At 39.9% G+C, this 13,675-nt stretch overlaps 1 protein-coding gene and 1 long non-coding RNA gene across 5 annotated transcripts in view; one reads left to right on the top strand and one right to left on the bottom strand.

Moving 5' to 3' along the window:
* The window catches only part of LOC133642380 (uncharacterized), a 60,197-nt gene that overhangs the window by 25,450 nt on the left and 21,072 nt on the right, over positions 1–13,675 (top strand). The window lies entirely within an intron of this gene.
* LOC133642377 (nucleus accumbens-associated protein 1-like) overlaps positions 1–13,675 on the bottom strand; it is a 35,898-nt gene that overhangs the window by 20,675 nt on the left and 1,548 nt on the right. For 2 of the 3 annotated variants that reach the window (XM_062036529.1, XM_062036527.1), the window contains exon 2: positions 380–533. In XM_062036529.1, the coding sequence (XP_061892513.1) occupies positions 380–505 (126 nt within the window). In that variant the 5' untranslated portion in view covers positions 506–533. Of the gene's footprint in view, positions 1–379; positions 534–638; positions 900–13,675 lie in introns of those variants that run through there. The other variant, XM_062036528.1, reaches the window with a different exon arrangement.

Here is a 13,675-nt window from a genome sequence, read left to right as displayed (position 1 = left end):
CACATGGACAAGCGTGCCACAAAAAACAAAGTAAAGGAACTACATATTACTGTTGAGACGTACGATCCGTTTAGCTTATGTAAACATAGCTAAACTAATGCTGACATGCTAACTTTGCCAGCTAGCCCAGGCTTTCTAAATGTTCCTATTTGCCAATTTTGTATTAGTGTCGTTTCAAACACAAAGACGGTGCCAACGCCAGGTGTGCCGTAGTGTACTTGGATCAGTGTTGATGTCACATTCTTTTTCACACCACAAACTAATTGACACTGAAAGGACAATGGTTTAAGCCAAGAAATGTGCTCTATTTCACATCAATTTTTTCATGATACAATTCCTGTAATCAACAATCATTCCCACACAATGGCGAGGATCTTACCTTAAAGGCATGCCCCTTTACCACCACTGAGACGTCACAGTAGAGCCCCTGCAGCCGCTGCTCATTCAGACATTCTAAAACGTTGTTGCCAAAGTTTGGGATCGCCATCTGGAGGGTCTGGGCCATGGTGCGCCAACGCACACCACCAAAGGCTCTGATGGGAGGGGAGGAAAGAGGTAAAAAATATTTTTAAAATGCAAAGAAATAAACATTTAGCCCAGTATTGCACGCATGACATTGGCATTAGGCTTCATTTTACCACTAAGTTTAATGTCCAGATGTTAAATTCCTTGATGTGCTCAGATCAGATCAGTCGATTCAGCAGTCAAAAGGCTTTAGTGAATAGGTAGCCCAAAGTCGTCGAACTTGAAGATTGAAGTCTGATCTACTTTCCCTTTATGCTATTTACTTACTACTTCTTAAGGTATAAGACAGATTAGTTATCAAGATAAAAGTTAAGGACACATTGTTTCTTTGTTGTGCTTTCAAGTACTGTCAAGAGTGAGGCAATAAAGCATGGTAGCAAAGAACCCTAATTGTTGCTGAGTTGCAACCATGTGTGCTATGGAGTCACTGTTGGGTTTTACCTCCAGGATCTCGACGCCTTTTTTGTGATAGTTGTGGTCTAAAATGCTTTAATTTCAACTTGTGATTATTATTGTTTTGTTTGTTATCAATGTTTGGGTGTTCATGTAACCTTAAAAGGGAACTGCACTTTTTTAGAATTGTGCCTATCATTCACAATCCTTATGTGAGACAAAGAACACATATGCATTTTTTTCTTTTTGCATTCTAATTTGTAATAATCGGCTCGTTGCTGCCAGGTTTGTTGTGTCATGGTGGGACTAGGGTTGTACGGTACACCGCTACTAACTAAGTACTTCGGTACCAATGAATTAAAAAAGGTACTAATGCTTTTGAAAAACATTGTTTCTTTTTTTTCATCCACATATGCTGCCGTGCGGCGGTGACGTTGCATGAGTGTGCCAACGCGCGCACACACAGCGCATACAAGTAAAAACAGCATGAAGTGGAAAAACGGCAAAAACGCAGCAATTCTACCGGTTAATAAAGAGGGCTGTGAAGCGCCGTATGGAGCTATTTGGGCTTCAAAACTACCGATAAAGGTGACGCTTAAAATACAGAAGCGCCACGCTGCTAGTGCTAATTTAAAACATTCTTTGCCAAAGGTGGCAATACACTATTACCACCTTTGTTTCAAACCTAAGTACATATTTAAATAACAGGCATTCAGATCTGCACAAGGAGTTTAAAAAGTTACAGGTAATGACGTCCGTTGTGTCCTTGAGTAAGACACTTCACCCTTGCTCCTGATGGGTCATAGTTAGGGCCTTGCATGGCAGCTCCCGCCATCAGTGTGTGAATGTGTGTGTGAATGGGTGAATGTGGAAATAGTGTCAAAGCGCTTTGAGTACCTTGAAGGTAGAAAAGCGCTATACAAGTATAACCCATTTACCATTTACTGTAGTTAACAGCTCCCCCTGTGCACATACAGATACGTAGATGCGCAGAGGGCTGGTTGGCTTGTTGCCAATTATTAGCGCAGTCAAAACCAGCACACGCAGCGTAAAGTAATGCAAGTGAATTGACAGAATTTTGTAACAAATTTCCACTATTTCAATTGTGTTTTATCTTTAATGTGTGTTTTACCTGCTACATGTCTAATCTGTGTGCTTTTAGCCATGGTATGGCTGGGCAATATACCGGTATTATAGTTAAAGGCCTACTGAAATGAAATTGTTTTATTTAAACGGGGATAGCAGATCCATTCTATGTGTCATACTTGATCATTTCGCGATATTGCCATATTTTTGCTGAAAGGATTTAGTATAGAACAACAACGATAAAGTTTGCAACTTTTGGTCGCTGATAAAAAAAAGCCTTGCCTATACCGGAAGTAGCGTGACGTCACAGGAGGTAGGATTCGTCACAATTCCCCGTTGTTTACAATGGAGCGAGAGAGATTCGGACCGAGAAAGCGACGATTACCCCATTAATTTGAGCGAGGATGAAAGATTCGTGGATGAGGAACGTTAGAGTGAAGAACTAGAGAGGCAGTGCAGGGTGTATCTTTTTTCGCTCTGACCGTAACTTAGGTACAAGGTCTCATTGGATTCCACACACTCTCCTTTTTCTATTGTGGATCACGGATTTGTATTTTAAACCACCTTGGATACTATATCCTCTTGAAAATGAGAGTCAAGAACGCAAAACGGACATTCACAGTGACTTTTATCTCCACGACAATACATCGGTGAAGCTCTTTAGCTACTGAGCTAACGTGATAGCATCTGGCTCCAATGCAGATAAACAAAACAAATAAATCCCTGACTGGAAGGATATACAGAAGATCAACAATACTACTAAACCATGGACATGTAACTACACGGTTAATAATTCTCAGCCTGGCAAAGCTTAACAATGCTGTTGCTAACGACGCTGAAGCTAACTTAGCAACCGGACCTCACAGAGCTATGATAAAAACATTAGCGCTCCAACTACGCCAGCCAGCCCTCATCTGCTCATCAACACCCGTGCTCACCTGCGTTCCAGCGATCGACGGCGCGACGAAGGACTTCACCCGATCACAGATGGGGTTGGCGGCTGGCATCGGCTAGCGCGTCTGCTATCCAAGTAAGTACTCCTTGCTGTGTTGCTACAGCCAGCCGCTAATACACCAATCCCACCTACAACTTTCTTCTTTGCAATCTCCATTGTTCATTAAACAAATTGCAAAAGATTCACCAACACAGATGTCCAGAATACTGTGGAATTGTTCGATGAAAACAGAGCAGTTTGTATGGTGACACATTGGGTACGAATACTTCCGTTGGCGTCGAGACGTCACGCGCATACACATCATACATAGACGTTTCCAACCGGAAGTTTAGCGGGAAATTTAAAATTGCACTTTATAAGTTAACCCGGCCGTATTGGCATGTGTTGCAATGTTAAGATTTCATCATTGATATATAAACTATAAGACTGCGTGGTCGGTAGTAGTGGGTTTCAGTAGGCTTTTAATACCTGTATGTTTTAGAATGAGATGTATATTTGAGAAAATACCACCATACCGATATATTTTGATTCACCTGTCGCTTGGCAACAGACACCAACTTTTAAAGGCACACACACGCTGCTCTCATAAACTTCTCTCAACTGCATATAACATTTTTTTTTTTTTTTTTAAGTAACGCAATAATTACTTTCCCTAGTAATGAATTACATTTATTAAGGAGTAATTCCATTAGTAATTACATGTCTTTTTTGGTTAAGTAGCAAGTAAGTATAATTAATTACTTTTTTTTTTTAAAGTATTTTTCAGAACACTGGTAGTTACAGTAATGTGGTGTTGAGTTTAAAGTAAACACTTTGCACGTTTTATGTTAAATACCATTATATACAGTATATCGCCAGTTGGCCTAAAAATAGCGGGATATCAGTTTTGGTCCATATCGCCCAACCCTAAGCTATAGTATTGTTTTGAGTATTTACTAATGATTGTATTTGTCTAGTACAGAACAAAATTGGCAACCATACGATAGGCTCCAGCCCCCCACGACCCCAAGAGGGAGGAGCGGTAGAAAAAATAGATGGATGGAAATCATTAAGCTTTTTAGTCTATTCTAACCTAATTCTAGATTACGGCAGGTTACATGTAATATGTAATATTGCAAAATGTTATTTGATTGCAATTAGAAAAGTCTAGTGTGTTTAATGCCTTTTAATTTGAATTCTAATCTTCTAAAATTGTTATTTGAGTGCAATAAAAACATGTGTTTAATCACAAGTTTTATCATAAGATTTTCTGTTCAAATGAACCCATGACATTTTTGTGGTCCCCTTTTATTTTGAAAATTATCGAAAAGTATCGAAATACATATTGATATACATTTTGGTACCGGTACTGTATGTGCAAATGTAACTACGTAGTTGCTTACGTGCCTGAACGCAAACTATGCAGTGGCGTAGCAAGTGGTGTCCAAATTCCCTAGGGAAGATTACAAAGCTCTACCCCTTGTGGCTTCATTTTGAGGGTGTAGTGGTAGTGGGTGAGGGTGAACATTGGGATTGGGCCGTAGTGTCCTCTGAAAATAAGTAAAAACGCACAGCTCTAATTGTCAAGGTGGCTGGCAAGACAAGTCAAACTTACAGTGAACGTGTCCAAATTGTGTCCACAATGTTACTATTTGGTGTGAGCATCATTGTTATCGAACACTGCCTTAAAGGGGAACTGCACTTTTAATTTAGCCCATCATCCACAATCCCTATGGGAATAAAGAACACTCATGTACAGTATTTCCATTTTCGCTGCATTCTAAATAGCGAAAAACTGCTTGTAAGAGGCAGCTAAGAATGCAGGCAATAGGGATACGATCCATTCCACCTGTAAATGACATTGAGAACATCTCAAAACCTGCAACACCATTTTATATACATGCTGTAAGTATGTATTGATTGCAGTAACAGGCACATTCATGATTAAATGTAATTATTACAGTATTTGATCATTTTGAACATTACTGTAACTTCTTTCCTGGGTGCATTGATTTCCCAGAGTGCAAACACAGCAACGTTAGGGCTTGTTTGTGTTTGCTACCACCAGTGGTAGGGCTGGGCGAGTTTGTAAGATATATCTATATATTTTTAAACAAGATATGAATCAAGAAAATATCGTAATATCGATATAATTTATTTCACGTTAAAATGACCAAATACCGCTTATTTGTTGTGTCCCTTGTTCTCCCCCGCTTCCCTCTCCCTCTCAAAACACCATGGGCAACTAAACCCCTCCCCTTCCTCCTTCCAAGATGTGCTTGCACGTATAAGAACATCCATGATTGGTTGGTTGTTTACTATGATGAGTCACGATCGGTTAAGATTAAAGCAAAACATTACGGTCAGGCCAATCAGAGGAAACATAGGGCAGGTCGTGGAACCAGGAAGGGAAATCACAACAGACATCCCAAATGACGACGAGGGAGTTGGAGAAGAGAAGAGGGAATATTCAAGCGGGGGATTTATATATTTTAAAAAACTAGTGGAGTATGGCAGAGGTTTTCTCTTCTTTAAGTGATGTAGACGACTTCCAGGAAACCCAAAATGCGTCTACTTGGCCACATTTGGACAAATGTATGTGTCTGGATAAAACATTCATTTGAGTTGTTTACCATGTAAGCCCAAATCAAAACTGTTCTCGAGTTGCCAAGCACGAGAAATGCTGCCAAAAATGTATGCCGAAGTGAGGAAGATCACAGTCGCACAATTAAGTAACGTCACTTACTTGGCGCTGACCAGAACCATACATGTGTGACAGTCCATTACATTGTCGACTGGGAATTAAAAAGTGCCTGCCTGCAAATTTATTTTTTATCTGAGTTCGATACATTTTGTATTTTTTGCACAGCTATGTTATTTATTTTACGGAGAAAGAATATTTTTCTATTTTATTTATTTTATGTAATTCTGTGCTACTTAAACAGTTTCATTTATGTGCTGTAAATACCCATCTTGACTAACTGGGTTAATAAAAGTGCCACTGACTGTTTACAGTACGGTTGTTATTCAGTTAAATTTCAGTGAATCTCACACAAAAATGAATATCTTTATATGTGTACTTTCACCGGAAAATATATATCGAATATTGAGTTTAAGTAAAAATATATCGAGATATACTTTTTCGTTCATATCGACCAGCCCTAACCAGTGGCATACCGTAAGAGCCTTGCAGCGTTATCATGTAGCACCATTTCTAAACGTTTCAAATAAGAACATAAAAAAGTGATTTACAATGTGCGCTCTTACTGGTAAACAGACTAAACTGGATGGTTGTATCTTTCAGCACTTGTGCTCTCCTTGTGCTGGTAAATTCAGAAACATTCTCATTCCTTAGATTAAAAAATGCTTCCTAGCGATGCTGTGATGGACGTATGCCTGTTCCATTTGTTGAGAGCCATATAGTATCAAGTTGGTAGCAAGTTGATTTTCAGTGTTGACCAACTTTTCTGCGTGGGGCCACAACCCTCTACTATACAGGTGATATGCATGATTTATAAGCTAGCATTAAATTTTACTAACTCAAAGGCAATACAGCAGCTCAAGCTCCTTCTTCTTGTTCATTTTATGGTGGGTCCCAACCAATGTTATTAGCAGGTCAAGCTAGCTAGTGGCAACTAGCTGGCCGGAGGAGCAGTATGAGCAAGGCGATATGACATGACGCCAGAAAAGTAGTTCCTCTGTGTTAGCTATTACAATAACAATGTCGCTATAGCTTAGTTAATATGGTAAATGGGTCATACTTGTATAGCGCTTTTCTACCTTTTTAAAGGAACTCAAAGCGCTTTGACACTATTTTCCACATTCACCCATTCACACACACACATTCACACACTGATGACGGGAGCTGCCATGCACGGCGCTAACCGGGCCCATCAGGAGCAAGGGTGAAGTGTCTTGCTCAAGGACACAACGGATGTGACTAGGATGGTAGAAGGTGGGGATTGAACCAGCAGCCCTCAGATTGCTGGCACGGCCACTCTCCCAACTTCGCCACGCCGTCCAATATGCAAGTAAATGGGGTATTGTTACCACTTGTTGATGTTTATTTTTTACAGCAGTTTATAGGCAGTGTAAATGAATGCCATATACCTACATTGTTGGCCGCCTGGTACTAGCAGGTTTTCACTTTTTTAAAACGCACATAAAAGAGAAAGATGTGTGTTTTTGTCTCACATAGGGATTGTGGATGATGGGCAAAATTGCAAAAAAAAATAGGAAAAAGACAGCAAGAAAAATTTTGGAGGTGTCTTTGGACTTTATCGTGAGGGGGAACTTCCGTGCGGCCTAGTTTTGAGTTCCAAGTTTATTTACATATTTAGTTATCGTCTCCCTGAACCCTGTTGAGGTACAAAGCAATCAATTAAACCAAATATTTTTTTTTAGTGTTCAATCTCTGTCAACAGGATTATGGGGATTATTGGGAAACCGGGCTGCCATGGCAAACAATGAGTTGCTCTCTGTGAGTGCTATCTGGTTATTACCTTGTGTTAACCCGCTCTTATACAGGTGACACTGCTGCATCCAGCACAGGTTTAGAAAACAGCACCTTCATTTCTGCTGATTCTTTGGTTAGAATAATGTTTAGGTATTTAGGCAATGGCAGTTATAGCTACTTAAAAACATCCAAACCGAGCCAAACTATTTTAATAAAACTGCCAGGACTAGTCCTGGACAACAAATTTAGCACCGAGCATTTGCCCTTGGGCACCTAAAACTCTTTGTGCAGGCCATAAACAATGATATTTGTTTTAAGATTTTGTTGCTAATCTACATTCCATTAATCCTATACGTCACGTCAGCCTCTCAGGAGCTGTTATTGCCATGCAGAGCTCAATGAAAGCTTGTTTTATGTCTTCTATGAGCCATAAAATCCAGTGTCCTTAGATAACTGGGTCATGTGGTGTTATTCTCTGCGTGTGTGTGGCCTCTGCAAACAGCGCATAGCATGATTCTATTCACTGTACACCAAACATCCAAAAGCAAACACCAGCCTTGCACTGCACCCTTTTAGCGAAAGTGAACAAATGTTTCACTGCAATGCACTTATAAGGGACTTAATCAACTGATTACTCTGTTCAAAATAGCTCTGTCGGTTGAATAATTTAAAAAAATCAGATTAATCACACTTTTGAATTTGGATTAATCATGGTTAATCCTAGGCTATTACTCGATTGCTTAATTTAAATTAACCTAAAAAAAAACCTTTTATGTTTGGACATAAATGCAATTTTACTTTCAGAATGTCATTCAGGTACCTTTTTAAAAATGTTTAGGCTACTTGAATGCACTACATATATTTGCATAAAAACTTTGATAATGGTTTTATTGAATGTCCAGGCAGGGTGTATTTTGAAGTCAAATTTGCCAGCGAACACACCAGTTGGAGTCTCTGCACTCATCTTTGCACTGTTGTATGCATTAACCTGATCACTGACCATATAACAACCCATACCACCTTTAAGGTAACGATCCACAGTTAAGATAAAAGAGCATGTACAGTCAAAATAAATTGTGCAATTAATCTGTGTATATATTTGGGGTGTCCAAAGTGCATCCTGTGGGCCATTTGCTTCCCTTAGCTAATCACCGCACAATGATTAGCCTTCGAATACCAGCTTGGAGCTTTTCTTTTTAGCTAATTTTGTAGGTATACACCTGAGTCATATTTTAGTACTTGATGCATGCTAAGCATTAAAAAAAAATTGTTTGTCCAGGTGTACCTCAGATTAATATATTTTGGGACTTGACACATGTTACAGTTAGCATTTTAGCATGATGGCTTTTTTTTTTTTTTTAGCAAATTTAACACGTATACACCTCAGTGTTGTATATTTTAGTATTTCAATGTGAGTGTGAATTTTGTCTGTCTATTTGTGTTGGCCCTGTGATGAGGTGGCGACTTGTCCAGGGTGTACGCTGCCTTCCACCCGAATGCAGCTGGGATAGGCTCCAGCACCAAGAGGGACAAGCGGTACAAAATGGATGGACGGACTAATGTTAATTGTTAGCATGTTAGCTTGGTACTGTTAGCACGTTCACTTTTATTTCATAGCTAATTTAGCTGGTATCACCTATGAGTTGTTTTTTTCATTACTTGACGCTTTCTGGCCAGCATGCTAACTGTTAGCATTTCAGTTTGGCTTTGGCTCACCAGCATTCACACGAAATTTCTACCGAAATTGGTGAAAATAACAAAATGGCACCTGTATCCTTCAGTGTTGTTCCGGTACCAAAATGTTTTTCGGTACTTTTCGATACTTTTCTAAATAAAGGGGACCATAAAAAATTGCATTATTGGCTTATTTTAACAAAAAATCTTAGGGTACATTAAACATATGTTTCTTATTGCAAGTTTGTCCTTAAATAAAATAGTGAACAATGAACATACCAGACAACTTGTATTTTAGTAGTAAGTAAGCAAACAAAGGCTCCTTATTAGTTTACTGACATATGCAGTAATACATTGTGTCATTGATCATTCTATTATTTTGTCAAAATTATTAAGGACAAGCGGTACAAAATGTATTATTAATCTACCGTATTTTCCGCACCATAAGGCGCCCCGTGTTATTAGCCGCACGTTTAATGAACGGCATATTTCAAAACTTTGTTTACCTGTTAGCCGCCCCGTGCTATTAGCCGCACCTACGCTACGCTAAAGGGAATGTCAACAAAACAGTCAGATAGGTCAGTCAAACTTTAATAATATATTACAAACCAGCGTTCTAACAACTCTGTTCACTCCCAAAATGTAATGTGCAAATGTCCAATCACAAAAATAGTAACACTCAAAATAGTGCAGAGCAATAGCAACATCAATAACTCAACGTTGCTCATACGTTAGTGTCACACAACACACAAAATAAACATTTAAAGCTCACTTTCTGAAGTTATTACTCATCTACAAATCCCTCGAATTATTGTTCTTCGGTGTGCTTCACTTGTTTTTTGACACCATCTGTGATGTGGACGCGCATGCAGTCGTAGATCAACAGGAACGGCGCTGCGTGAAAAAAGTCACCCGGTGTCTTCGCGTAAACGTCTATCAACCACTCGCTCATTTTTTCTTCATCCATCCATCCCTTCGAGTTAGCTTTTATGATGACGCCGGCTGGAAAGTTCTCTTTTGGCAAGGTCTTCCTTTTGAATATCACCGTGGGTGGAAGTTTCTGGCCGTTAGCATGGCAAGCTAGAACCACAGTAGGACGACTTCTCATTCCCTGTGGTGCGAATATTCACCGTACGTGTTCCCGTTGTATCCACAGTGCGGTTCACATGAATATCAAAAGTCAGTGGAACCTTGTACGCGTGTCTCTTAGTAGGAGACATTTTGTTGTCTTTACAGAAAAACAAATGAAATTAAATATCCGCGAGCTTCTTCTTCTACGGGGGCGGGTGCTCACCTTGGCGGTTGCTCACAGTAGAAGAAGAAGCGCTTCCTCTTCTATGGGGGCGGTTGCTTACCGTAGAAGAAGAAGCGCTTCCTCTTTTACGGGGAAAAAAGATGGCGACTGTTTACCATAGTTGCGAGACCTAAACCTTATGAAAATAAATATGAATATTAATCCATATATAAGGCGCACCGGGTTATTAGCCGCACTGTCTGCTTTTGACAAAAATTGTGGTTTTTAGGTGCGGCTTATGGTGCGGAAAATACGGTACTTGTTCATTTACTGTTAATATCTGCCTACTTTCTCTTTTAACATGCTCTATCTACACTTATGTTAGAATGTAATAATAAATTATTCTTCTGTTGTTTGGATACTTTACCTTACTTTTGAATGATACTACAAATTTAGGTATCAATCCGATACCAAGTTGTTAAAGGATCATACATTGGTCATATTCAAAGTCCTCATTTTTCCAGGGAATTATTTCCTGAGTTTACAAACAAAATATAAATGTTTTCAAAACGAAAAAAGATTTTGTGATGCAAAAAAATATTGATGTAATCATAGTAGTATCGACTAGATACGCTCCTGTACTTTCTATCATTACAGTGGATGTCAGGAGTAGATCCACCAATGGCGTTTGTTTACATTGTGACGCCGGTGAGCTACGGTGTGTACTGAAGCATGTTTAGCTATTCCTCGTCCTGCAGGGATGATACTTGTAAGAAACATACTTTATTTGTCGCCATGGAGACAAGGATTAGTGATTTAGAAGTAGCTAAAAGACTGCCGACAGCGACTGGACTTTAGCCGCTTAAAGCACCTCTTCCAGTGGGAGTTTCAGTGTTATAATTTCACCTTTACAGTTAGTTTTTAAGCCAAAATGCATCCATTCTCCCTTTTCTGTCTACACACCGTGTCTGTTTGTTAGTACTCCGTGATTGTGCGCTGTCAAACATGCTCCTCTGCTTGTAAACTAGCAATGACACGACGTGACGACGACGGGGGTTGGGGGGACCGGTATATTTTACAGTACCGAATATAATTCATTAGTATCGCGGTACTATACCAATACCGTACAACCCTAGTATCGTTTGATTTGTCAGTATGTGGCCCTCAGTAGAAAAAGTTTAGGCAACCCATACACAGCACATGATTAACACGATTATTTGTTGTGATTAATCAAATGCATCAAGTCATGCAAGCATCTATGCCAGATCTGGGCAAATTAAGGCCCGGGGGCCGCATGCGGCTCGTTAAGCTTTTCAATCTGGCCCGTCGGACATTCCCAAATAGATTTTTTTTAGATCTTTAAGGTGGAAACTGTAGCTGTCATTATGATGTGCAGTGATGTTTTCAAATGACTGTAAGTCTTGAACTATACAAAGTATTTCAATGGTTGGAATCTGCGTGTTTGCATGATGTACTAGTTACTATGGTAATCTAAGTCACAGCAGCTCAGACGAGGCACCAAGCAGAGTGGGTGGGGAGCATTTCCACAGCGTGTTTACAGAGCGGCCAGCCTGGGTGTCAGGGACAGACGCGGAAGGAGATTTTTACAACAAAGTACTAAAGCTTAGTGATATATAAGATGTATCAGAATGTAGGTGGTTTTATTTTTTACCCTTTGCATTCATATTTGGCTGTGTTTGTTGCATTTTTGTTGGGTTTCACTTGATTGTAAAATATGTTGATCGAGACGGGGGTGACGTTCATATGTTGTCAATATTCAGCGTTTTATTGTTCATAGTTAATATTGTAAATCCCACATTCTTTATTTTCATGTACATTCTGGGGCTCTCATTCAGTAGAAAATTGTAAATTCCATTCCGTTTTTTAAAGGCCTACTGAAATGAGATTTTCTTATTCAAACGGGGATAGCAGATCCATTCTATGTGTCATACTTGATAATTTCGCGATATTGCCATATATTTGCTGAAAGGATTTAGTAGAGAACATCGACGATAAAGTTCACAACTTTTGGTCGCTGATTAAAAAAGCCTTGCCTGTACCGGAAGTAGCGTGACGTCACAGGTTGAAGAGCTCCTTACATCTGCACATTGTTTTCAATCATGGACGCCAGCAGCGTGAGCGATTCGGACCGAGAAAGCGACGATTACCCCATTAATTTGAGCAAGGATGAAAGATTCGTGGATGAGGAAAGTGAAAGTGAAGGATTAGAGGGCAGTGGAAGCGATTCAGATAGGGAAGTTGCTGTGAGAGGCGGGTGGGACCTGATATTCAGCTGGGAATGACTAAAACAGTAAATAAACACAAGACATATACAGTGGGGCAAAAAAGTATTTAGTCAGCCACCCATTGATTGTCAATGGGTGGCTGACTAAATACTTTTTTGCCCCCCTGTATATACTCTATTAGCCACAACACAACCAGGCTTATATTTAATATGCCACAAATTAATCGCGCATAACAAACACCTCTCCCCTCCCGTCCATATAACCCGCCAATACAACTCAAACACCCGCACAACACACTCAATCCCACAGCCCAAAGTACGGTTCACTTCCGTAAAGTTCATACAGCACATATATTTCCCCAAAGTTACGTATGTGACATGCACATAGCGGCACGCACAGACGGGCAAGCGATCAAATGTTTAAAAGAAAGCTGCGTACTCACGGTAGCGCATCTGCTATCCAACTCAAAGTCCTCCTGGTTGTGTTGCTGTAGCCAGCCGCTAATACACCGATCCCACCTACAGCTTTCTTCTTTGCTGTCTTCCTTGTCCATTAAACAAATTGCAAAAGATTCACCAACACAGATGTCCAGAATATTGTGGAATTTTGCGATGAAAACACAGCTGTTTGTATTGGGACACAAAGGTGTCCCAATACTTCCTCTTAATCTGTGACGTCACGCGCAAACGTCATCATACTGAGACGTTTTCAGCCGGATATTTCCCGGGAAATTTAAAATTACACTTTACTAATCTAACTCGGCCGTATTGGCATGTGTTGCAATGTTAAGATTTCATCATTGATATATAAACTATCAGACTGCGTGGTCGGTAGTAGTGGGTTTCAGTAGGCCTTTAAGGCGGTCTGTCATAACGTGTTCAGCATTCAATCAGACATTATTGTGAGTTTTTGTATTAGTGTTCCTAAAAATATATATACCGGCCCCCAGACACATTTTGTTCTGTAAATTTGGCCCCCGAGTCAAAATAATTGCCCAGGACTGATCTATGCACGTGCACAGTAAACACACTTGTCAGAAATGACTAGCGGTCATGCTGCATCTTGCTAACTTTGACGGGACTGACCACCAAGTGCTGGTGAGAGCAGGCCCATCATATCCAAAGCCT

The sequence above is a fragment of the Entelurus aequoreus genome, linkage group LG25 (genome assembly GCF_033978785.1).
Source record: "Entelurus aequoreus isolate RoL-2023_Sb linkage group LG25, RoL_Eaeq_v1.1, whole genome shotgun sequence".
Taxonomy (NCBI): domain Eukaryota; kingdom Metazoa; phylum Chordata; class Actinopteri; order Syngnathiformes; family Syngnathidae; genus Entelurus; species Entelurus aequoreus.
Note: the sequence above shows the minus strand (reverse complement) of the source record. Positions and strands in the feature narration are given on the sequence as shown.